The sequence below is a fragment of the Equus asinus genome, chromosome 24, assembly GCF_041296235.1.
Source record: "Equus asinus isolate D_3611 breed Donkey chromosome 24, EquAss-T2T_v2, whole genome shotgun sequence".
NCBI classification, from domain to species: Eukaryota; Metazoa; Chordata; class Mammalia; order Perissodactyla; family Equidae; genus Equus; species Equus asinus.
Window position 1 is genome coordinate 52,718,888 of NC_091813.1, and position 27,751 is coordinate 52,746,638.

At 38.7% G+C, this 27,751-nt stretch overlaps 1 protein-coding gene across 4 annotated transcripts in view; it reads right to left on the bottom strand.

Moving 5' to 3' along the window:
• CEP85L (centrosomal protein 85 like) overlaps window positions 1–27,751 on the bottom strand; it is a 212,838-nt gene that overhangs the window by 162,453 nt on the left and 22,634 nt on the right. Inside the window, exons 1-2 of one of the 4 annotated variants that reach the window (XM_014866119.3) lie at window positions 10,708–10,848; window positions 1,563–1,671 (exon numbers count right to left, since the gene is read on the bottom strand). In XM_014866119.3, the coding sequence (XP_014721605.2) occupies window positions 1,563–1,644 (82 nt within the window). In that variant the 5' untranslated portion in view covers window positions 1,645–1,671; window positions 10,708–10,848. Of the gene's footprint in view, window positions 1–25; window positions 478–1,562; window positions 1,672–10,707; window positions 10,849–27,751 lie in introns of those variants that run through there. The other 3 variants (XM_070496098.1, XM_014866121.3, XM_070496099.1) reach the window with 3 other exon arrangements.

The window sequence follows — 27,751 nt, forward strand, 5'->3', positions numbered from 1 at the left end:
AGCCTCGGACCGTCCCGTTACTTACCAGCCGGGAAGCTTCGGGCTCCGCCGGGGCTGTCCCGGCCGCCGGCCTCCGGGGCCAGGAAGCGCCCCCACATCGCGGGCAGGAGGGCCGGCTAGGCCGGGGGCGCCCGACTCCCCACGTCCGTCCGCCCCCGCCTTCGCCTCCCGCTTCTTCGGCGGCGGAAACTTGTGCGGCGCCTGGGCCGCGGCGGCCCCGGCGGGAGGGCGGGAGGGCGAGCTGGGTAACGGCTGCTCAGCGACGGGCGGGGAGCGCAGGGGCCAGATTCGCCGCGGCGGCGGCGGCTGCCATGGCTGAGCCGGCTGGGCTGAGGCCCCGGCCGGGGAGGCGGCGGCTCCGCGGTGACGGAGCTCGGTCCCTGGCTGAGCCCAGGCTCCGCGGCTCCGGGCGAAGTTGCAGCTGCGGCTTCTCTCCGCCCCCTCCGCCCGCTGAGCCCGAGCCCGAGCCGGAGCCGGAGCAGGAGCGGGGCGGGGCCTGCCGGGGCGGGGCCTGCCGGGGGCGGGGCTTTGGGCGCCTATATAAGGCCTGCGCGGCACGGGGCGGGGACTGTGGCTGCCCTTGGTGGGCTCTGCGCCGTTTCGGTTCGCCGGTATCGACTGGGGCGGCTGGGCCAACCAGCCGCTTCCTTCCTTCTCCAACCTCGCGCCCGGCGAGGTGAGAAGAGGGTGATAATTTAGCCCGGGGCCCTATCTTTCGTACCCCGCTACCCTGGGTAATCCTTCAACCCTCCAGGGCTCCTCTCTGAAGGAGGCGTGGAAGACCTGCCTTCGCAGCACAACTGTTTGAGATAAAGAGCATAACCCGGGAGGGGTAGGACTCCTAGTCTCATTTGGGATTGAGATTAAAGTCGTCGTCGTGCATTCCACCAACATCGTTTATAGATCACTGTGCAGGATAGAAAAGAGGTCGTTCCAATTCAGTAAGGGAGGAGACAGATACCAAAGTATCTATGACACAGGCATGTGCGCACGCAGGAAGAAGCAGAGACGGCAAAGAAGACCCAAGGATAATTAGTACCAGAGGATTCATGGAGGGCCTGTGAATTTTAATCTAGTAGCCCAGTGTTTCAGATAAGCAGCCAGAAAGGAGTCAAATTGGCACCAAAGTATGTATTGGGAGTGTAAGTGTCTTTACCAACTACACCTTCACGTTTCTCCTCTGCCTGGTCAGTTTCCACTCTTCACCTGGAACGCCGAATGCAGGAGCAAGTATCCTGAGGAAGGACCGAAGACTGCAGCATCCTCTTTAAATCTTACTTCTCTTTGGCAATATTATAATCCTTCCAACATTTAGATACAAATAGTTTATTTAGTAAATATTGGTCGAGCACTGTAGAAGGAGGCGGGCTCTGCTCTAGGCAGAGGTAAACCAAAAAGCAAGTCTCTACCCTCAACAGGCTTTGAGTCAGTGACGCTTTCTCCTGTTTTGGAAGTTTGTTAACAAAGGCCTCACATCTGTATTTAAACATCCTGTAGTTGGGAAATACTGCCTAAAACTTTTAGAAGTTAAATTACATTTTTGTGTATAGTCTATCACTTACCACATCTGTGCTGTAATTTATCTGATTGCGGTGTTCTGCTCAGTCTCCCTCCCGTACAGCTCCACTTATTTCTCCAAATCATGAGCAATTGGCCAAAGGTCGCCTGTTTCTGAAGATAGAAAGTGACAGAAACATGAAAGAAGAATGTGATTGGTTCCTTTTTCTGATTTACACTTCAATAGTATAGGTTCAAAAAGAAACTTGACAGAATAAATTCCAAAAAGAATTATCAGAAGCTATAGGACTATAACAAAGTATCCCTTTTTTTCATGATTTACAGTTACCGTAGTCTCATAGGTACAGCATTTATGAAATAAATCTTTTTTATACAGTTCTAAGAAATGTATGAACTATTACAGATACATCTTGGTCCTTTGTGAGCTTAAAATATACTCTTGTTATTCCAAAACTCTGCCAATTTTCACTTAATTCTAAACAGTTTTTTAAAAATCCTTCACTCTGGTTTTCTACATGTTTTTGTGAATGCGAAGGTCATGTCACTACACACACACAAAAAGTACATGTGAAGCTGAGACTATGTACAATATTTCAATACCTATTACAGAATGAAAGCAAACAGCAAAAGCATCTTGCTGTTTTGGCTGTTGGCACCAAAGATAAACATTTTTGTGTTCCTACTAATTAAACTTGGGAGGATAGAGATCTAATGCAATTAAAATAATTGAAATACTAAGTGGGAGTATTATGTGTATGAAGTAAACCGTAACCATCCATTTTTAAAATCATATGGCTTCTAAGTATGTACTGAACTGAGATTCCCTCCACCCCATCCATGATACACCCAGTATCCGTGGTTCTCCGAATGATTAAGTTTATCATAGCACATGATCAAAACCCTCAGGACTGTCTAACCATTACTAAGCCTGATGTTGTAAATTGGCATATTTTTCTTTTCTTGTAAAAGTATGTAAAGACCATAAGGAGAATCCTACAAGCAAAGACATTTATTGTTGAACTTCAGTATTTTGGTCATTGTTTTTATAAGCAGAGATAACACAAGTAAGTAATGAAAATAGTGACTGTGTATGTTTGTGTGTGTGTGTATAAATATGGTTGCTTAGGGGAAATTTAGATACTTAATGTTTTGGGAGGGGGCATAAAAAATATAAACTAGATCACAGAACAGAGAAATAGTACTAAAAATGCCGTATTTAGTACCAAACTGTATTAAACTATTCTTTTAAAATGTTGCATTCCCAAATACAACAATGTTAAAAGGATCATTCACCATGACCAAGTGGGATTTATTCCAGGGATGCAGGGATGGTTCAACATATACAAATCAATCAACATGATACACCACATTAACAAAATGAAGAATAAAAATCACATGATCATCTCAACAGATGCAGAGAAAGCATTCAAAAAGATATGGCATCCGTTTATGGTAAAAACTCTGAATAAAATGGGTATAGAAGGAAAGTAGCTCAGCATAATAAAGGCCATATATGACAAACCCTCAGCTAACATCATACTTAACAGTGAAAAACTGAAAGCTATCCCTCTATGAACAGGAACAAAACAAGGATGCCCACTTTCACCACCCTTATTAATATAGTATTGGGAGTCCTAGCTGGAGCAATTAGGCAAGAAAAAGAAATCAAAGTAAGCCAAATTGGAAAGGAAGAAGTAAAACTGTCATTATTTGGAGATGACATGATTTCATATATAGAAAACCCTAAAAAAACTATTAGAAATAATAGATGAATACAGTTAGGTAGCAGGGTACAAAATCGACACACAAAAATCAGTTCCGTTTCTATACACCAACAATGAACTAGCAGAAAGAGAAATCAAGAATACAATCCCATTTATAATTCCAGCAAAAACAACAAAAAGATACCTAGGAATAAGTTTAACCAAAGAGGTGAAAGACCTATACACTGAAAACTATAAAATATTGTTGAAAGAAATCAAAGAAGACACAAGGAAATGGAAAGATATTCCATACTCATGGATTGGAAGAATTAACATAGTTAAAATGTCTATACTTCCTAAAGCAATCTATAGATTCAGTGTAATCCCTAACAAAATCCTAATGACATTTTTCATGGAAATAGAACAAAGAATCCAAAAATTTATATGGAACAACAACAGGCCCCAAATAGCCAAAGCAATCCTGAGAAAAAAGAACAAAGCTGTAGGTATCACACTCCCTGATTTCAAAATATACTACAAAACTGTAGTAATCAAGACAACGTGGTACTGGCACAAAAACACACACACATATCAATGAAACAGAATCAAGCACACAGAAATAAACCCACACATCTATGGACAGCTAATTTTTTTTTTTTTTTTGGACAGCTAATTTTTGACAAAGGAGCCAAGACCATACAATGGAGAAAGGAAAATCTCTTCAATAAACGGTGTCAGGAAAACTGAACAGCCACATGCAAAAGAATGAAAGTAGACCATTATATCTTACACCATACACAAAAATTAACTCAAAATAGATTAAAGACTTGAATGTAAGACCTGAAAGCATAAAACTCCTAGAAGAAAGCATAGGTAGCATGCTCTTCCACATCAGTCTTAGCAGTATCTTTTTGAATATCATGTCTCCTCAGGCAAGGGAAACAAAAGAAAAAATGATCAGACTAAAAAGCTTCTGCACAGCAAAGGAAAACATGAACAAAATGAAAAGACAACTTAAAAATTGGGAGAAGATATTTGCAAATAATATATCTGATAAGGGGTTAATATCCAAAATATATAAAGAGCTTGTACAACTCAACAACAAAAAAACAAACAACCCAATTAAAAAATGGACAGAGGATCTGAACAGACATTTTTCCAAAGAAGATATACAACGGCAAACAGGCACATGAAAAGGTGTTCAACATCACTAATTATTAGGGAAATGCAAATCAAAACTACAATAAGATATCACCTCACACCCATCAGAATGGCTGTTATTAAAAAGACAAGAAATTACAAGTGTTGGAGAGGATGTAGAGAAAAGGAAACCCTCATACATTGCTGGTGGGAATGCAAACTGGTGCAGCCACTATGGAAAACAGTATGGAGATTTCTCAAAAAATCAAGAATAGGACTACCATATGATCCAGCTATTCAACTTCTGGGTGTTTATCCAAAGAACACGAAAACACTAATTTGAAAAGATATATGCACCCCTGCATTCATTGCAGCATTATTCACAATAGACGAGACTTGGAAACAACCTAAGTGCCCCTCAACAGATGAGTGGATAAAGAAGAAGTGGTATAAATATACACTGGAATACTACTCAGCCATAAAAAAAGATGAAATCTTGCCATTTGCAACAAGGATGAACCTTAAGGGCATTATGCTAAGCAAAATGAATCAGACGGGCAAAGCCAAATACCATGTAATTTCACTCATGTGTGGAAATAAACAAACAAACACATAGATAAGGAGAATAGATTGGTGGTTACAGAGGGCAGCAAAAGGAATAAATGGGCACATGTGTATGGTGACGATAGCAATTAGACTTTGGGTGATGAACACTGTATAGTCTACACAAATTGAAATATAATGAGGTACACATGAAATTTATATAAAGCTATAAACCAATGTTACCTCAAAAAATTACTTAAAAATAAAATGTTGCTTTCAAAAAAAGGCATTATTTAAAAATTAAACATAAATATTGCATCCATAAATCTTAAATTCTTTGGATATGAATCTGAACTGATTAAGTTGAACTATCTTATGGGTATTTTTCTTATATAAATTTATCAGATTGGGCAAACAACAACCAGAGAACTGGAGAGTGATATAACAATGGATAAAAGTGATATTTTAAAACTAGAAGAAAATCTTGAGAATATGAGGAAACCTCAAGACAGGTTAATGTTTGCAAAAATATAAAATATCAAAACCAACAAAATGTAGAAAAAGTAAACCAACCAATAGCAATTGAAGTAGTTCCTAAACAACAAGTACCACTTGATAGAAACAGATTTGTGAATGAAGTCTAAAAAATTCCAAGGAACAGATAATTTCGGTGTATCAAGAGTGTAACAAGGACCATGATATGTAACATGTTCCAGATCACAAAAATGACAAGTTACCCAATTTATTATGGGTTGTTGTAATCTCAAATATCATTTATAATAATGAAAAAAAAAGAAAACTAAGAGACTCTTTCTTTTGAGGATGGATTTGAAAATCTTAATTGGATTCCTAGCAGATACAGTCAAAGGTTTATAGACAACATGTAGGTTACTTAGGCTGTCTGTGGCTCAATTTCCTCATTTGTCATTTGGGGATTGTAATAGTAACTACCCCATAGGATTGTTGTGGGGATTAAATGAGTTAATAATTGTAAAGTGCTTAGAACAATGCATGTGTGCACCATATACTGGTGATAAAGACAAACATACGATCTAGAAATGGAGCTCTGTTATACCTCACCAAGGAAAAATATCATTCATTGGTATATCCAGGTCAGTTACAGATGATGCTTTGTATACATCTATCAGAATGGAGTAAAGTACTGATTGATTTCCTTTCCTGACCCTTTGAGGTTACTAGTTAGTCCAGGAATTATGGTGAAATAGTATACTCTTGAGAAATATTTACCAAATTCTTTGGGGCCATGTTTATAGAAGCCTTCATCTAGGCTATGATTCCCTGAATTCCCCATGTGGATGTCTGCTTAGCTACTGGGTTTCCTATCCTACCCAGTACTATCAAAATAGAGGAAAGAAGATTCAGGAGAGGTGGCTAGGTGGTGTGGCCGCTCCAAGAGGGCAAGGACACCTTATCTCAAGTCCCTGATTCCTGGGAGATACAGAAAATGAATCCTACTTGTACATTTGTCTCCAGAGTTGGGCTGCAATGGCCAATGAGAAAATAGGTAAGATATGAACTACTGAGTCATGGAGCAGTCCTTTGGGTGGGAGGTGAAGGTGGGAGGAATTGAATTTAGCCAAAATATAAAATTAAGTCTTCCAAGGGACCATCAATAATTACTGGACCTGCTTAGGACTTACATCTTTGTCAATGGAACATATTGTGATCACCATCAGGTCATACTCAATCTATAGAAAAGATGCAAGGTCATTTACAATGAAAGGGGACAGCAACATTGACAATGTATGGACATGTTTGTCTTCCTTTTCAGACACCAGAGGGGTAAGTGGAAGGGGGGAAGTGTGGAGTTCAAGAAAGCAGATCACATCTTCACAAACACACACACACACACACACACACACACACGGCCTCCTATCTAACCTGCACTAGTGGAGAAGAGAATTGTTTTAATAACTTAAAATATCCAAAATGTTATGGAATTAGATTGAGATGTATTCAGGGGAGAGGGGAGTTTTCAACAGAGTACAGTTGGTAGCAGTTAGTGGGGAAAAAACCTTAGTGTATATACTTTCAGTGACTTGAGACTTCTCACTAAATCAATTACGTATTTTTTGTAATCCTCAAAACAATCTGTCATCAACAGTTAGTTTTAGCTCCATTTTAAAATTGAGAAAAAGGACCCAGAGAAGTTAACTAAAGACATATAGGCAGTAAAGAGCTAGAATTCAAATCTGAGCTATATGACCCCAAAGCCCATGCTTTTCCCACCATGCTCTTTAACACGTTGCAAAACAAAAATTATAAGATTTTTCTTCAGATGCCATGGGAGAAGGAAGTACCTAAATATAGGATTTCTGTATGGTGTTTAAGGTTCAGCTAAGCTTGGAAACCATATGACATTATTCTGTGGTGTTGGATGATTTTCTTTAGCTGCAGCCAGCAGTTTGAGTATAGGAATAAAGAAGGTAGACAGATAAACAGGGTTTTGCAGTGTAGACACTTAGGGAAAAAGGGCAAGGAATTTAAGAATATCGGCTGCGGAATGGATGAAGTGGTAGGGAACTGGGTCCAGCCTCTCTGGAGAAAACAGTGGTCATGAGAGGGCTGAAATGTTGGGAGATAAGGGAGTGGAAGTTTCACATGGAATCAAGAGCAGTCATAAAGAGAGTCAGGGAGTAAACATTAGACACATGGGGTGTGGGAAGTGGGGCAGTAGAGGAATTAATCTATGAGGCAGCATTGGAATTGCATCTCTCTGATCTCTGTTCAAGAAAGACCCTGATGTTCACTTGCAAGGAGTGCAGTTGGCTAACAGCCTCCAGCCATTAGAACCTGTGGGCTCTGCCTCAGCTTTGGAGTGGAGGCCCCACTGTTCCTGGATAGCCACAGCCAATGACTGACTGAGCACGGAGGTACTGGGGCCCGCCTTTCTTCCCAACATAGAACTCTTCTAATCATCAACTTTTCTTCTCTAGCTCTCAACTGGGTTGACCAAGACCTCATCAGATCCTCTTTAATCCTGTTCCATGCCCCTTTTATCTTTCACAGATGTTATCTTCCAATAAATCCCTTGGACTCCTTGATTCCTAGCATCTGCTTCCTAGAGAACCCGACTGAGACAATCTGTGAAGAGAGAGATATAAAGGAGTTGAGTTTTCATCTATTTGTTTGTTTTAAATAGTAAAGTGGGGGTTCTGTAGAGCATGATGAACATGTTTCTGAGGACAGTAAACCAAGGATGGGTTACACATAGCAATATGGACTGAAACCATACGCTAGTATAGATAAATAAGTGCCTTACATCTTGAGTGGTAGAAGAAGGCAAGTTTGAGTGGACTACAGGTTTAAGTGTACTCAGAATACCACTTGGGCACACGTGAAACTCATGGGAGAAAGTCCTCAGTAGTCGTGACAGGGCTGGGCCTGGCAGCTGCTGCCCCAGTTAGAAAACTTCCACTATCCAAAGTATTTCCAGGATTGAACTACAAACCGTGAAACTTATTGAGTTTCTTGAGGTCAACAGGATTTTAATTACTTAATTAAGAGCAAATAATTGGTTATAACTTCACCACTCAAATAATTTTAAAACATGAAGGCAGTTTTCATAGTAGCTTCCTTACTTCTAGGGAAGAGAAGAGAATTCAATTCAATAACTCTGCTAACTTTGGTGAGTTTTATTCCTAAGGATTTTCCCCATATTGCTTATACCACAGAAGAATGTAGGAATCTCTGTAACTGTAAATAGAGTTAGTATCAGCAAAACAATCCCCAGAGTGAGCTGGGCTAATTTAAGGAGTGGACTGTCCTTACTAAAATGTCAATGGAATTTTAACAAGTATTATAATATATTCAGAAAATGAAATGCAAGTCTAGCTGCAGTTTTCAGGTTTACCAGGGAACTAATTTCTTATCTTTGTTTTTTTTTTCTGATTGTAAAATAATACATATGAAAAAACAGATAGAAGATAGTATTAAAATATTTATTACTTATTCATTTAGTAAATATTCATTGATCATCTAAGTTGGACAGGAAAAACTAGGGACAGGTGTGACAGACTGGCTTGCTTCACTGTAACCCTTTATAGGTTTTGAATTTCCTGTTATGCAAACATACTTATTTATCCTTAAGGTGAGGGTTGTTTGGGTTTTAACCCAAATTATTTCTCAGAAAAGATGGAGTCATTTTGTATTCCAGTCCTTACAAGTCTGTCATATTATGGGTCACTCTCTTAATTATTTTAATCAACAACATACCAATTGAAGAAATCATTTAGCCTGACGTAAATTCAATCTGTAAAATCTGGAATTTGTATTTTAAAAAAAGACAAATTTAAGATGCCACTTTAAAAGGTAGTATAATACATTGTAGTGATTATAAATATGTTATATATGGAATGGGGAAAAGCAACATATCTGAATTAGTAAATTTAATAAATAGAAGTAAACTAATAAATGCTGTGTGACATTTAACCATTTGATTTCTGTCTCAAAATTTTAACATATCAAGTTGTCCCAAACACATTTTGAAAATGTCTGAAAAAAAAACGAGATCACCTTATATTCGGAAATATCTAGACTAAATTGATTAAAATTAATTAATTAAAGTTTATCTACTTGTTTCTCCACTTTGAGCCATAATAGACAAGGTAATTTTTAAACATTTCTAATATTTTGTAATGTTATGTTTGGGGACTCTGTTTTTAACTTACTACTTTAAACTGAATTCGGAAGGAATAATGTCTTAAAGACTTTTCTTACAACCCAGTAAGACGTAAAAGTTTTAAAAAAACTAAAATAACGAATTTGTAATTGAGATTTATTTATGTTTTGCTGTTCTATGCACCTTGAATCACCAATTACTGAACTGCAAAATGAAAGCCGAGAAAAGCCACCTGAATATCAAATACATTCATTATCATAAGTGCTCACAGAGAATATGAGATGAACTAACAACGAACAAAGCGTCTAAAATTAAATTCACATCTTCATACATATACTATGAATGATGACATAATAAATTACAAGAGATATATATATATGATAAACCTGAATTCATATGACATTTTCCTAATTGTGATATTATGTAAATATTTATATTAATTAATCAGGTGCTTTTTTTTCCATTACAGATAATTTCCTAATGAAGTTATGGAGCAAACTTTAGCCTTAGTAAAATTGGACAAGTTATTTCTACTGTGAAAGATCGCTGAAGGATAACTGTTTTCAACGAAACCTAAAGACAGAGATAGCAGTTAACATTTATTTTCATAATCTTAAAAAGGTATATAATTTCAGTAGGAGGGACCTATAGCGACACTAAGTGGGGGGTGGAGTGAGGACATTTGATCAGTGCTGGGGGAGAGCAAAGCAAAGAAGCATTATCCAGAGAATTCTGCACAGCAGTCGCCCACCTGATCCGGGCTGCCTTCTTAGCTTACCCTTGAACGTCAGCCTGGTTCTGGCCCAGGCCCAAGAGCTAAGTTTCAGATCCTGGCAGGCTTAGGAGAACAGTGCAGCCTGGAACATCTAATCCCACTCCGGCTTGCTCTAAAATGGCCCCTGAATTCATCCAGCTCCTGAGCCTGCTGCCTGAAGCTGTTGCTAGAAACTCGAAGCATAGAAGAGCAATGCCACTTTTGCTCCAGCTTTGAGTTTCGGTTTTACCATATTAATTTTTTCAAGAATTTTCATCTTTCCACATGCCATCTTTTAGAACAGATTGCTTAAAGTTTCTTAGAGGAAATGAGGCACAGTTAGCAGATGAGAGGGTGTACACCCGTGTTCCTAGGGCCCGGGTAGCTATCACCTTGTAAGGACTTACCTGCTACAAGAGAAGCCAGGGCCAGGCAGTGTAGTTTTTCTGTTGCCTTTTAATCCGGGGGCTTATGATGGATTTCCTTAAACTGTTTTGGTACGTGTGGGCAATCTCCTACTGGTACAGCCTCTGTTAGGAGGTAAAGTTTGTAGGCTGCAAGGTGGCTTTCTGCTGAGGACTGCCGGCCTCCTGGAGAGGGTGTCTGCTGAGGGAGACCTCGAATGAGAGCCACCGGGAAGCTCAGATGCCTCGATCCCTTTTCAGATACTGGCAGAAGGCCAGACTCAGAGTGTTCCTCCAGGGAGTAGCTGGGTGAATTGGCAGGCGGCCAGGTGAGGGGCAGACTGTCATTTATAAAGTGATGGTTTTTATAGACTCCTAGTAATCCGTACTGCACTTACCTGAACCCTGTGGTTTCTGGGAGAAAAAAGAACCAGATTATTCTGCTATTGGAATAAAACCAAGATAAACACTGGATTTAGGTTTGTGGGATCTATATTGGTCTTTTCAAAATACTTCAGTATTTATTTCAGCAAATAGCCCTTGCATGATCTTGTGTCCCTAACTTACACTTTTCCTGGGTCCTGTGATGCTCTCTGCTCCTCCAGTTGCCATTAAGGGTCCCTTGCTCCACCGTGCCCCAGGGCTTTGTAATGTTGTCTATAACCACCTCATTAACTCTCACCTGTCTTGGGTTCTCTGAATCTGGTTTCCTTAAATATGATAAAGAGTATGTCACTTATTGTGAGAGATGTCAGAATATTCACAGAAAAGAATGAGTATTGCTAAACTGAGAAAAATATGATTACCATAAAATGTCATCTTAAAATTTTCTTGTAGTTTAAGATTTGCATAAACAAAACTGATATTTATTAATGTGTCCTATTGAGTGCCCAGCACTGTGCTAAGAATTTTACCTGCACTGTCCCATTTAATCTTAATAACAACATAATAAAGAATAGTAGGAACCATTATTATTTCCATCTTATAGATGAGAAAACTGAGGCACAGAGAGATCCAAGGAGACATGGTTAACAAGTGGCAGAACAGGAATACAAAGCCAGTTCTGCCTGACTCTAGAACCTGAGTACTACTTTAATATTAGCTATACTATGAGCACTTTAATATTAGCTATTACTTTATTAGTAATCAATGATTTAACAACTAAAAGATATGGAAATGAAATGCAAAAGAATGATAAACATCCAACTTCAGTCATCTCTGTAGAGGCAATGAGGGAGGGGAGTGGAACTGGGAAGAGGGTACACAAAGGCTTCAACTGTATATATAATATTTGATTTTTATAAAACTAATGAAAATATGGAAATGTGTTAAGATTTGATAAACCAGGGCCACAGGTTAATATTTTTCTCCGTACTTTTCTGCGCACCTGAAGTTATGACCTGATGTCATCCTATTTGGTTGATATGAAGACTAAATAATTAAGGAAATAATTCTGGTGAAAGTCTGGAGAAACTGATATCTTTACACACTTCTGGTAATGTAAACTGGCCCAACTCTTTTGGAAACCAATTTGGCAATATGTGTCAAAAACCATAAAAATAATCTTACTCTTTGTTTCAGTAAGTTTCCTTTTGGGACACCATCCTAAGAAAAAAAAATCAAAATATGTGTGCACATACACACATAAATACACACACTGGAAAAATGATACGCATAAAAATGTCAACTGCAGTATTATTTATACTGCAGTACGATAGTGGAATACAATAAACAATCTAAAATTTTACAGTAGATTATGTACTGTATTATGCAGCCTTTAAAGTAACATTTATGAAGGCAATATAACAGTTTGCATAATACTAGTGATGTATTATTAGTTGAAAACAGTCAGAATACGAAATTGCATATCCACTAGGATTAAATCAATGAAAAAATAAGCTAGAAAAAGGTTTAGAAGGAAGCACCATAAAATGATGAGTACGGAATTAGTGTTAGGACCATGAGATTGTGAATATTTCTCTTTCTTGTCTCTCCCAAATTTTTGATAATATTGGTCTCTGATATATTGTTTTTGTAGTGTAAAATTATTACATAGTACACAACTAGCCTTGGAAATAATGAGATACATTCAAAAATAAACTAGAATTCAAGGGAGAGGATGAAAAGTTCCAAGGAAGGTTGTAGACAGTCCACAAGCAATGCAGGCGTTCAGAGGAAGGGGAGATCATCAGGCGGGTGTCTTTAGGAATGCTTCCTGAAGGAGGCGCTGTCTGTGGGCTTCAATAATCAGCAGAGCAGGGTAAGAGCTGGGACTAGGAGAGGGCGCAAGGGAAGCGGGCGTGCAAGCTTTGAAAGGAGAAAGATGTGAGATCATCTCAGGAAACAGCACTTCATGTCATGAAATATTTTATTTTCAATTTTATCTGCTGATTTTTTCAGAAAATGTGGTGACTTTAAAGTTGTCATGGTTGAATTAATTCCACCAAACAACTGGTTGTAGAATCTTAGCAACATAATTATGAGTTAGGCTTCTGGCTCCAAATCTTTCATCTAAAAATAATCGCAATGACTGCATCTTGGGAAAACAAAGCCATTACCTATTCTTGTGCTCCAGCTATCTTGGTAGTCACTTACTGGAAAATGGATCGTGGGGAAAATAACTGCATGTTTTTAGAACACTGCTTGTCACTCTTACCTTCACTAAGTAGATTAATGAAATAATTTTAAAACTTTTGGTCTAGAGGTATGCTCTTAAGCATGCACATGACTTAGGAAAAATCTTTTATGCTCACACAAGGTGCCTGTGCTCCCCAAAGGGCACAGCCCTGGATCTCCTGAAAGCCTATGTTATTCCTCTAGGGAATGTATTTTCTTGTCCAGAAAGGGGGACGGAGGCCAGGGGTGGAGATGTGGCGGGTAGGAGGGGGGATGTTAGGTAGGTCTCCAACATGGGTTAGCTGGATGAACCTGTATGCTCCACTGCCCCCCTCATACACCAGCTGCTCTTCGCCCAGCTTCCTTGGGTTAGATAAATACTCATTGAATGATATATGAACAACAGGATTAATGATAATAGTTGTCATTTATAGAATGATTACTTTGTGCTAGGAGTTTACATCCATTAACTCTGACTGTCCTAAGAATCCTGCTGAGTGTATAACTCAAATACCAGGACACTTAGGTTCTTCAAATGACTCTAGTTTTTTAAATTCTTTAAGATCAGGGTAAAATAAAAGCACTTGATTGCCATCTCCCACACCGATGAGAAATCTGCTGGTCTTCCCCACATCTCTAGGTTTCTCTTCCTCACCTCACGTTCTGTTTTCCTACCTTGGCCAAATTCTCCATCTATCCTCTACATCCCTCTTGTGTTTGCTTTCCCTTCTGCTGGACTGCCTTACCCATTACCATAAACGCATCAGCTTAATTTCATCACTCTCCCAAGTATTGCCCACATATGACTGCTGGTAAAACAAACATCAATTTATGTTCTGGTGAAAAGGTAAGGAATGATTCACTGTGGTGCCAAGTGACAAACAACTCAATATTGGATATTAAGACTATTGCCCCAAATAAAGCCTCAGACTCTTGGCTATTTTGCTGGACTTCTTTTCTTCCTGGGGTTGGTGCTTTCATCTCAAGCTCTTGGATGCTCAAAATTCTTCATCATGCAAAGTGATTTATTTCTGTGCCTGGGGCTTCCTCCTTCATATCTAAAGCAGGCCTATCAGGGTGTTTTCCTAAACTTGGAGTCCTAGGAATCAGAAGGCCTGTAGTCTGCTGTGGTTTTAAATAGCATTTTTCCCCCACCGCTATGTTATTATCCACATTTACACAAGATGAAACAAGTTTAGTGAAATTAAATGATTACCCAAGAAAAAGGGCCAGAGTGTGAATTACAAGCCTGGCTTGCCCAACTCAGAGCTTAGGTTCCTCCCTCCAAACCAGGATGAATGCATGAGAGTCAATACTTATTGAATGTTTACGGCATGTCTGGCTCTGTTCTAAGAGCTCTAGGGGCATTAACTCATTAAATCATCACTTAGCTAATATGCATTTTATAGATACAGAGATGGTAAGTAACTTGCCCAAAGTCACATAGCTAACAAATGGAAAGGCCAGGATTAACACCCAGGTAGTTGGTCCCTATGGTTCCCATCATTAGCTGCCATGCTCTCTCAACCTCATGCTTCAGCTCCCCTCACTTGGTTCAGTGGCTGGAAATAGGGGCAGATACTGGGTGACAGTTCAGTCTGCACCCTGAAAATGACTCCAGTGTGGTTTTGGAAACTGAAGCTTTCTGAAGCTATGAGAATGCAGGGGTATTGTTGGGGTCTGAAGGTATAATTTGCTCAGTGACAAACTGAGTTATAAACTTTATAACTGCTGCTTTTGAAAATAATAATGGAATTCTGTCTTTTCTAGCTTAACGACTTGCTCCATTCACTCAATTCATTTAGTCAGTCATTCAAGATTTGGTGAGCGTCCTCTGTACCTCAGGTACTGTTAGTCACTGAGCAAACAAAGACAAATCTTTCAGATCCAGGCTCAGTCCTCGAGTAGCTCAGAATCTTGTGGGGAACTTGTAGTCTAGAGCATGTTGTAATATGACTCATTCATCAGATAGTTACACATTTGACAATACGTGACACTATAGAGAGTCATATTTTGGGTCAATGAATGAAGGAAATGTCTAAGAATTACTCTTTGGAGGAAAGAGAAATCATTCTATCTCCAGTGCTAGGAAGACCATAGGAAGTGGACAGTAGAGCCTGGATGACCACCTGGCCAGGATTTTGTAAAGAGCATTCAAACATATTATGACCTGAAAAATTCTCATCGTGGAGACCATGACCCATGTTCTGAATGTAAGGAAGACAGTCACGTCAGTAGGGGTGTGGAGATCTACATGAAGGCATGAAAGACAAGTTAAAGGTTAAGATTATGGTGATGATTCCTTCCAACACTGGTCCATGGTGGATGGTGCGGAGATTCTAGATTTCCCTGCCTGGCTCTTTAGAGAAAAAAATTATTAGCATGAAGAAGGGCATGAAATTGGGTCGCTGTTGCTTGATGGTACTATTCCTCAAGAATATAGGACTTGCATGATTTATTTTATGCTCAAAGTTCTGATCCAAGGTTTAATTTCCTGAGTGGACAAGACGATCGGGCAAGATATCCCATGAAGATGACCACTAGCAATTCTTTGGGCAGGACCATCTCTCACTCTAAGTTAATAAATAACTTTGTGTAGAGTTGGATCTTAAGGATGAACTAAATCAGTAGCTGAACCCCTAGGGCCTCATTTGTAAACAATTAAAATTTTAAACTGCATGTGAAAACTGTGCATTGTTTTGTATCTGGCTTATAATTGGAGTTTCAAAGTAAGATTTCATTTTTAGAAAGAAAAGAGCTCCATTGCAAAAAGAGAACACCTCTGAGATTTTGGTCCATTTCTCTATTCATAAGGAGCTGAGGCCCAGAGAAGTTAAGTGATTCACTGAAAACGCAGAGGTAAATCTTAAAACTAGGACGCCACTTCCAGCTCAGTCCACTGCACAGACCTTCCACTTCCTGTCCCACAAGCCACTGTGAGTCTGGAGAGCATGGTAGTCACCCAGGCCAATGTCACTATGCGTGAACTATACATTTCTAGTACTGCAAAAGCTAAGAATTAGGCTCTAAATGGGAGGATTCTACTAAAATACTGACTGGCCAGCTACCATTTATCATTTATTTAACTAAGTGCTGCATAATCTAATTTGATCCTTAAAATAATCTGTTAGTTGGGCAGAGCAAGTATCTCCCCAGCTCCCATCCTTAATTTTGCAAAAGGTAAAACAGTCTCAAAGATATTGATTTCCTCAAGGAAACATTAGTAGATTAAAAAAAAATGCAAATTCCAGTCTTCTGACTTTTAGAACAACAGGGCTCAGTTTATTATATTATGTCCTGTTTGATCCAACTAATAAGAATATGCTGTGCCTGTGAAGACAGGAGACCAATGATGTCATTAAATAGGACAGCTCCCAAAACTGACAGGCACAAAAGATGGAGGACAAAATTTAGATTCCAACCTATGAGCCATGGACATCTGCCGAGCTTTAAAATTCTTACAAGGGGACTGAGAGTTCCATTAAGTCTGCTTTTCTAATCCTGAGTAGGGTGGGTTGCATTGATATTTATGCCTATTCTTCAAATGAGTGTAAATGCTCTTTTGTTCAATACATATGACTTTAATTAAAAGCATTACTGAATTCATAACAATGTGTTTTGTCCTTCTGTGTTTTCTCAATTACATGTTACTGAAATAACAATTACAATTATGTGGGGCTCTATGAAATTTTTTATGTTAAAAATGGGATCATACTTGAAAATTTGGGGACCCTCCGTTCGAGACTAAAATAAAGTGAACAGAGCAATATTAAGGTAGGAAATAATTATTTTAAAACATTTTGTATTTTTTCCTGTGTTTCTATTTTAAAGTTGTATAGCTAAATCATTACTCTTTGTTTTTCATGTTGAATGGCTGCTTCTTATCTGGCTTTGTTTATTATGTGTGGTCAGATCACTGATTCTCAGAAAAACTACCCCCGAGCTTAGCCCTACATTCCTCCAAGATAATATCATCTACAGGGGTCGAGTTTCTTGCCAGGAGAGCTGATTCTCAGAAGTAAACAAACCGAAGTAAAACCATGAAATGTTAAAGAAACAGTCAAATTTAGACAGGACATTAATAATACTATCTTGGCTATTAAGTGTCTCTAAAAAAGCATAATATCCGGTCAAACTGACCTACAGAAATGGAACGGTAAACAGAACACAAAAAGGGCTGTAAGCAATACCATCTAGGAACACTGAGGTAATGGATAGGCTCATGTCTGCTGGGGACTCCGGGAGGAACAGCTGTTCCCTTCTCTCAAAACAAACGCTCTGCCAGTGCATTTCAGTCTGCTTACCAGCTCAGCTCTGCTTCTGAGGAGTAAGCCAAACACATAGCCTCTGGTGATTTACCTTAGGGAGGACATTAGAGAAACTTGAAAAACAAAAGTCAAAGGCCTTTCTTGAAAAGGCCCTGTTTTGTATGTTTCCTCCATCTCTGGCAATCTTCCATCCTCAGTCCACCTACCCACTTCCTTGCCTTCCTTACATTTGATTCTTTGTCAGATGAAACATGGAGACAATGGAAAGCAACTGGGAAACAAACTAAACATTTCCTTCTGGAAACATTACCTATTTTTAAATAACAACTCAGAGTCTGAATACTTTCGATAGAAAAACTCAGTGAAAAACTAATTTCTCCAAGTCAGAACCTAGAATTTAAGATCTCTCCTCAGTGTACTACCAAAACTCTTTATATCTGCAGCCAACCTAAGCTTTTACCTCTGGAGATTGAAGTTTAGGTCCTTAATCATAGATTTCTCTCATGAACTAAACTCATATAATTCCATGTGGAGCTGGGGTTTGAAGGTGGAATAGAGCGAGGAAAGTTAAAGTTACAACACTTAGTTGAATTTGAGCTGACTTAGAGGCAAGTCCTATCATTTCTCTGGGCCCCAGGTGAGTCATCTGTAAAATGAAAGGATCTTAGGACCTTGCTAGACAACCTTTAAATTTCCTTCCAAATCCAAAGTTGTCTGATTCTTACAGGTACCAAGTGGGAAGTGAAACATGAAGGGTATAGCAAATAGAATTCTGCTTGTGGTAGTTGGATTGGTCCCGGTTTTTCACTCCCACCCTGAGATAGAATTACACAGCATTTGTCAAGTGGCTTTGCAGGACCTCCCACTGGAGTAGGCAGAGTGCATCTCCCCACCTACTTCAGATTGGGCTCGGGCACATGGCTTGCTTTGGCCAATTGAAGTTGGCAAATGTGATGCAAGCAGAGCCTTTAAACATGCTTGTCTTTGGCTTTACTTCCCTTGCTTCTGTAATCAACTGGCTAGCCAATGATTCAAGAACAAGGAGATGTGGAGCTGACCAAACCATGAGCAAGAAAAACAAACATTTATTGTTTTAGCCTTTAAAATCTGTGGTTGGTTGTTATGCAGCACTATTACAGAAGAAATCTGACTGATACCAAAGACCTCTGGCTCTTCACTTTTTTGGTGCACTTTATCCAACGATATGCCCACTGATCTGAAACTTTCTTCAAGGCTGTTGAGCTGCATTTGAGTCATCTACGCATTTCAAGTTGACCATGGAAATGTTCTCATTAGGACCATTTGCAGGGTTATTGTCAGTGCTAAGAACACTGCACAACTTAAAATTAGTTCACTGAACTTTCCATGTAAAGAACTATGTGTTCTTAGCCTACATTAAGAAAGACTTCAATGAAATTGTGCCGTGCTGACTGCAAGGATGGTGATCATTATAACTTACAGTATTGTCTCTGTGACAACCTTTTGGAGAAATTTCTCTCTGGTTTCAGTAACTGGAGAAATTGTGTTCATCCAAGCAATTCATTCTATTGAATCTATAGACACTGGCTCAATAACTGGTTATGAGCCTTCTTAAAATTGCTCGGAAAAGTCAGAGCCAAATATGCGGCCTTCTACAAGCAAGTGCATGCAGGTGAACTTGCAGCAGACATTTTGCTTAAAACTCTCTCCTGGTTTCATCTTTTTTCCTACACTCATTTTTTCTTTTTTTGTTTTCCTATAACTTACTATTGCTATTACATTGAGTATTGTTGTATTGTTTATGTCAGCCACCTTAAAACCTTTTTGGAACAAAATATATAGAACACTGTTATAAGAAAAATATTAATTTCAATGAGTAAAATGAAGACAAAAATACAATTTCATCACTGATCTGTCAACTCTTTTGTTAAAACTTACTGAGAATATGGTATTTCTCTAAATTATCTCTAAGAAGGTGTGCATAAAGCACTGATATCCATTTGTACCATTTCAAATCCATCCTCAAAGTAAATATATGGGTGAAAAACTACCTATCTTCAAGCTGTTTGAAATAGGAATGAAGTTTTTTACTTACTAGGAAATTGATATATTATTCTTTTAATTACTTGACTGAATGAATTCTTTCCTTTAATTATTTGTTGAGTACCTACTGCATGCATACATGTTGCTAAGTAATATGAGTACTATAAAGATGAGTAAGGTACTTCAATATCTTTAAGAAGTTCCTGTGTGTGTGAGGGCGCATGTGTGTGATAGGCACCTCTACATTACAGAGACTTGGTTACCTTCAGTGCAATTGGAGTTCACTGTAAGAATCAGGAAAAGTGAGGGAATGTGGAAATACTAGAGACCTCCAGCAGAAGCACATTCTGGTCTCTGATTCTAGTCTAGTGCTCTTAAGCATCAAGAAATCAGTCACCAAGCTCAGGTGGGGTGGGGCGGTGGAGGTGGTTGGGGCAGTACAAGCGTAGGAAACACCAGCAAAAGCAAAATAATCGTTAAGGGTGAGAAGAATAGGAAGCCAAACTAATGTGGGTCAGTAGATGGAAGCCAAGAATAATCAGTAATAAACAGAGCCAAATCAGAAGCTGAAAGAAGGGTTCTGGTGTAAGACATTGATTTGAGTTTGCATGTTTGAACTACTATTGAATATCCAAAGGGATATAAAAATCGAGAAATTATGAATTGGTACTTGCTATAAACTTTAGGGGATTTCTATTAAAATTTTCTGTGTCTAGAGACAAATGTGAGGTATAGGGTAGTCAGGGAGGGACAAATACCAGTCCTACCAACATCTGTAGGAGGTCCGTGCAATGCTAAAGTCATACAGAATATCCCATGACATCCCAGCTTAAACTTCACATGCTAAGTAGAGCCACCAAAGAACAGGAGGGAATTCTGTGGTACAGTGGTAAAGTCTCACTTTACCACCTCTGGCTGTAACTCTTTCCTTATTCCAAGAGACACCTGGAATCAAATTTATTAAAGTAGAACTGTGGTAAATTTTAACTTTTCCCTTCTCCCATTGTCTGTACCTAGTATTTGAACAGGACTCTCAAGCAATTCTGAAAACTGTAAACTCTATCCATGGATATGAACATAATCATAAAAATGAACAAGCAAATGAACCAACTTCTAGATTAAAAGAGTCAATTTTAATCTGTAAAAAGAGAGTAACCATAGGAATAAACTTAAATGATCCCATCCATGAAACAGTTAAATCAGAACAGAAAAACTTCAGAAAAATCTCTAAATGCCAGGTACTGGAAAGAAACTGAATTATCAACAAGACTCAAAAGAACATTACACCATATGCAAAAATAAACATAAAGTGGACTGTAGACCTAATTATAAGAGCTAAAAGCATAACACTTAAAATATAAGCATACATATTTATGACCTGGGATTAGGCAATGGTTTCTTAGATATGACACCAAAAGCACAAACAAAAAAATGGCAAAAACATATTAATTAGACTTCATCAAAATTACAAACTTTTGTACTTAAAAGGAAACTGGGAGAAAGTGAAGAGACAGCCCATAGAATGAGAAAAAATATTTGTAAATTGTGTAACTGATAAGGGACTTATATCCAGAACTTTCAAAACTCAACAATAAAAAGACAATCCAATTTTAAAGAGATCTGAATAGATATTTCTCCAAATAAGGTAGACAAATGGCCAATAAGAGTATGAAAAGATGTTCAGCATTATTAGTCATTAGGGAAATGCAAATCACAACCACAATGAGATACTATTTCACACTCAGTAGGATGGCTATAATTTTTAAAAAACAGAAAATAAAGAGTATTGATAAGGATTTGGATAAACTAGAACGCTTATACATTGGGTGAAAATGTGAAATGGTCTAGCCACTTTGGAAAACATTTTGCCAGTTGGTCAAAAAGTTAATCATAGAGTTACCATGTGACTCAGCAATTCCACTCTTAGGTATATACCCAAGAGAAATGAAAATATATGTTTACACAATACCCTATACACATATATGCATACCAGTGTTATTCATAATAGCCAAAAAATGTAAATAACACACATGTCCATCAACCAATGAATGGATAAGTGAAATAATACACACACATTGGAGTATTATTCAGCAATAGAAAGGAATGGAGTAATGAACCGTGCTATGACATTGATGAACATTGAAAACATGCTAAGTGAAAGGAGCCGGACACAAAAGACTACATACTTTATGATTCTATTTATATGAAATGTCCACTATAGGAAAATCCATAGAAACAGTAGATTAGTGGTTGCCAGGGGCATGGAGGGCGAGGGAAACAAGGAGTGATTGTTAGTAAGTAAATAGGGTTTTGGGGGGATGATGAAGATGTTCTGAAATTAGATAGTGGTGATGATTGCACAACTCTATGAATATGCTAAAAACCACTGGATTGTACATTTTAAAAGAGTGAATTTTATGCTATGCAAATTTTATCTCAATAAAGCTGTTGCTTTAAAAAATATCACATATTTAAAATGGGAACAATTTGAGATGAGGAAAGATTGCTTTAGAAGTTAAGAATAGGGTTGCTGAAAGTTTGGGGAAAAAATGCAATGGAAGCAGCAAAGGGCAAAATTGGAAAATGCTGAAAATCAAATCAGTGAATTTTAAGATGAACCCAAAAAACCTTCCAGAATTCAGGGAAAATGATAAGGGAATGAGCAAGCTGGGAGAAAAGATGATGTATTGAGAACAGATGTAGGACATCCAATAATGGGTTTCAAAAAGAAAGGATAAAATAATTACCAAACCAATTTTTCAAAATTTCCCTGAGCAGAAGACTAAGCCAAGTTAAGATCCAGAGAATCAGGTAAATAGAGTTATTTTTTACTTTATTTTATTGCTAATATTATGGCAGTTTTTTACTATTATTAGTCAGCTTGAAACATTGCTTGGAAAATTGTACAGTCTCTACTCCATGTTGTATTGTAGTAGAGCGTTAAGCCATGATCCTGGAGATCTGGGTCCTGGCTCTGTCACTAACCAGGAATGTGGCTTTGAGCAAATCATTTAGCCTCTTTGGGCCTCAGATTGTCATTTGATAAAAATAAAAACGAACTAGAAGATTTTAACACAGTTGCCTTAAGCATATGATATGGCCCAGGAGAGTGGAAGGAGGTAAAGCAAGAAGGCTAGACAGGGGAAAATAATCAAGTCCTGATCTAACAGGACTACAATATTGGGGGTGGGGTGAGAAGGGGGGCAGGGATGTGCAAGGCAACCTGCCACTGTCCACAGTGCTGAACCATCCCTGTTTTGTCTGAATGCCAGATAGAGGCATTAGGGTTTGCTTTGGTAAGCAATGTGGAGATCTGACTATTCTAAAGAACAGTGACACTCTGAGCTCATATACATCGATGCATTTAATTACCACATATGTGCTAATGGTCCCCAAACCTATATCTCCAGCACTGACCTCTCTCCTCATCTCTTAACACGTTTCAACTATCTGCCGAGCATCACCTGCACTTTACTGCGTTGAACTGACTTCAAACTCAACAAGTCCAAAAGTGAACTTGTCATATTTACTAATGATCCTGCTTCTTCCACTGTAATTTCCGTCTTGATTGGTGGCACCAAAATTTATTCATCCTCCCAATACAAACATCTAGGACAACTCCTAGATTTTACTTTGCCTGCCACCTATAATTTATCACCAAATCCTGCCAATATTACCCTTAAATATCTCTTACTTCTGCCTCTTTCTCTCCCCTCTGCTGTCATGGTCTTTATTTAGATTCTAAACATTTCTTTCTTGGACTATTTTAACATCCTTCTAATTAATCTCTCTATCTTCAGTTTTGCTCCCTTTCAACTTACACATGTGATCAAGTTACTTCCCTGCTAAAAGCCCTCTCTGGCTCCAACTGATTACAGCACAAAATTCAAGTTACTTAGAATGCCGTTCAAGGACACTTCATATTCCATTCAGGAAAGAAAACTCTGAAATAGAGACTCATGTTCAGGACATTTATTAGAGTTCCCTGTGGGTCAACACCCATGGAAGGGTGCAGAAGGAGGCAGGATTGGGCAGAGGGAGAAGTTGAGCTTGCTGAGGCCCAAACAAAAGCCTCTCAGCCCACCCATGGGAAGTTCTGTAGCTTCAGAATGGTTCTGAGTTCGGGCGAGGGAGCCAAAGTTTTATATAACACATTGATCAAGTATTGGATGCAAGATGTCACTGGAAGGAAATATGACTTTGAGTGATGCTACAATTTGAGGGTTGTCTTCTGGAAGCACTCCCAGAAGCTGGGAAAAACATTCATTCCCGAAGGGGGACCTGGGCAGCACATCAGAGAATCCACCATCCTCATGTCTACCTCCACACATCCTTCAGTGTTTCCTTGACCCCCACTATTGACTTTATGAGAACACTTACCACACTCTATTTTATTGCCTCTGTACTTTTCTGTATTTCTCATTAGACTGTGATCTCTGTGCAACTACCGCTGTGACTATATAAATCATTGTTGTATCCTCAATGTTTGGCACACAGCAAGTCATTAAGCAATTTATCAAATGAATCATAAAATAAATGAAGAATGCAAATTTCCTTTGTCCCCATTCTTTACTCCCTGGTGCTCCAGTCATACCAAACTAATTACGTTCCCTGAATCTCCCAAGCCTTCCTTTGAATCTTTTGGGTTTGCTTTCCTTTGGCTTAGAATGCCTTTTTCTGGCTTGATCATCAGCTGAATGTCTACTTCTCTTTCAAGAGATAGCTCAGTTGTCACCCTTGGAAAACTTTCCTGGGCACAGTCAAAATCTTCACTCTCTGGGGGCTGGCCCCGTGGCCGAGTGGTTAAGTTCGCGCGCTCCGCTGCAGGCGGCCCAGTGTTTCGTCGGTTCGAATCCTGGGCGCGGACATGGCACTGCTCGTCAGACCACGCTGAGGCAGCATCCCACATGCTACAACTAGAGGAACCCACAACGAAGAATACACAACTATGTATCGGGGGGCTTTGGGGAGAAAAAGGAAAAAATAAAATCTTAAAAAAAACTTCACTCTGTCTTTCCACAGAACTCAGTTCCTACCAACTGTCATAATCCTGTTGCTTTTAATTTACAGGTCTGATCTCCTTCAGGGGATATGAGACTATGAGTTTCATATCCATTTTTGTTTCCTTAGCACCTAAAGGGGTCTGGCACACAGTAAAGAGAGAATGAATTGATAAACAATAAATATATGAGTAAAATTTGGCTCTAGGAATATTAACTAGGAAGTGTGTGCAGAATGGACTAAAAAAGAGGAAGATACAGGGGAGAAAATTTTAAGGTTCTATAAGAAGTATGTGGTTGTGGACACTGAATTAACTGTAATTTCTTATTTCCAAAATTAGTTTTTCCCATTTGCAAAATGAAGAGCAGATGGTGACACCAGCACAATTGTTGCTTTGCCTAACATATGTCAGCCACATCACCTCTCAGTCCATTTTTTACTAAATGCTGGCCCAAGGATGTCAAATTCAAATGCCTTCAGGTACCTAGCAGCTTACTTAAAAATGCGGTGGGCCTGTAGAGAATTAATTATTCATGTGAAGGGCATTCCATTTCAATTTTTAGATCATGTGATCACCAAACAGGTATTTGGGCCTGATGTGGTCTGTAGCTGCTGGTTTACCAGCCCCTCTGCATGTTTTCAAATCAAACATTTTCTGAGCTATAATGGAACTGAGTGGGGAGAGATGTGGACAATCTTTTCAACCTTGTAGAAAAAGAGGATGTTTCTTTATTTCTGGTAAGATGTCAAATTCTTTCTGAAGCGATTTCACAGTGTGCCAGAATATTAGATCAGAAGTTTCACCGGCCGCCAAAAAAAAGAATCTTTTCCTTCCAAACAAAATGTCTTGATATCTACCCTTGGAACTGCTTTTGTTTTTTTCTAAACAAAGTTTATTTTCTTCTTATTACACACATAACACCAACTCTTTGGAAAATATAGAGAAAAAATTAGAAAATAATTTCTCAAAATTATACCACCAGTGAGCAACCTCTGCTGGCATTTATGCATCAGATACCAAGTGGAATTGCGAAGTTCACATGCATGCTCAGAGCTGGGTAGCAGGTGAGCAGGAAAATGATTTAGTTCTAAACAGTTGGATTTCTGTAAGCACTAATGACCCAGCCGAGCTAATAAAGACATTCTGAGGTGACTCTAAAGTGCCTTATTGAAACCAGATGTCAGCAGAACAGGGCCTGATGAGGAGGAGTTTACCGCCACGGTACTGCTGCTGAAATGGAACTTGGTTCTGAATCCACAACAGGACTATTGTGCGTATGACATTTACTTTCAGAACTCAGTTCTGAATTGACAGTAAACAAGAGCGTTTGAGTCCAGCCCATAAAGGACCTTCACTTGGTTGCCAAGTAATTCAACTTGGAAAACTTACTTACCAGTAATTCAACATAGAGACGTGCAGTTTTTGACCTTAAAACACTGAATGCAGTCTTGAAAATTTAAAGATGTGGATTTATACAAGTTAAATGACAGAAGACAATTACAACAAACAGAATCACATTTTCTTTTACAAGGAACTATACTATGTTTTAATTTAGAGTTTATTGTGTCCAGGAATTCTTGAGAATCATAAAAGGGAGAAGCATTGGGAAGCAGGGAACTGGGTAAGTCTGAATGCTAATTATCAGAGATCTGGAGTAAAAAAACCCAATATGTCCATCATTAATAATTAATAGACCTAATGTTAATATCTTCAAGAAAACTTAAAATATCAGAAGTTCTATTTTTTCCCTGATGAATTTTTACAATTATCCTCTTAATAGTATTTACACCCCCATGAAATTTTTGTGCAATGCCACCAGTATATTAGGGGATAAAACTCTAAGAATGTTTCAGATGCGGGATTAGGAAAATTAAATCTATTATAGGTACCTTTAAAATTCAAATCTATTTTATTATTTTACTAAAATTAAACCTGTGATGCACTTAAATATCATTAGATGGTGTTAACAGTGCTTCACCTACATTAATATTCGTTTCAAAATTATTAATCTCAGAAAAACAAAACAATCAAGGAAAAATAAAGGGTGATGGTTTCAAAAACCGAGTAGCTGTTCATTCAAGCTAAATATGATAAACCGACTTTATTAAATAAAGCCTTACACTTCATAGTCACAGCAGTTTGTAAATACGTGGTTGCTAATTCGTTGATTCGTTTTATTCATCAATCATGTTTTTAGTACTTTACCTCCCAGGGTTATACTAGATTCTGGGATTCAGAAACACAGGCTTTCTGGGTGTGAAACATGGGCTTCCCCTCCAGGAGCCCACAATTAAATTCCATAAAGAAGTTTTAAAGAAGGGGTGCCCTCACCATGTACTAAGGAAAAAAGAAGTGATTTGGCACCCAAATGGCATGAGGAACGTGTGTCCCCTCCCTTGCTAAGTTGTTCACACTTCCTTGGTTAGTGCTTCAGATAGGGGTAAATGCAGCTTCAAATCGTTCTATACCCTAAAGTTAAGTCCTCCTACTCCTGAAATACACACCCACACACACACACACACACACAGAGATGCGCGTGCTTTCAACTTGCTCTAAATTTTTGATCTTGCATATCAAGTACTTGGTACTAAAACGTTATTTTTAGAGTTCACAGCTCCAATATGGAAATGTTTCTAGAGCTTGGACCTAGAAGTTTATGTCTTTCTCAAATTTCCAGAGTGGTAATAATAACCACAGTGAGGACGAGGGAACTGGAACAATGCCAAACGGGAGATATGGCCTGAATTTGAAGAAGTACAAGTTTGTACAGGCATGAAGATTAAGGCAGTTGGAATCCTGTGCTTGCGGCTAAGAGAAGTTGTGGAGTTCCCTGGAGGCCTCCAAGGAGTGAGCCATCCTAAATCACAAAGGTATGTATTTTGCTGAAGATTCCAGACAAGATGATCCTGAGGCTTCTTATACTGTGGTTAGGAAATCTGACAGCTACGTTTAAATAGAGGGCATTGTGTTTTTACCACTTAAGATTGCAACAATTTGATCAGACAGCTTTCTTTTGGGAAGACTTCCAAACCAATGTTTAGGGGAAAATCTATAATCTTTTTCATGCCAAGCTGGAGGGCTTTTTTTTCTCCCTTTAAATGTTTATATGGAAGGTTATGAACTGTAAACATATTTATAT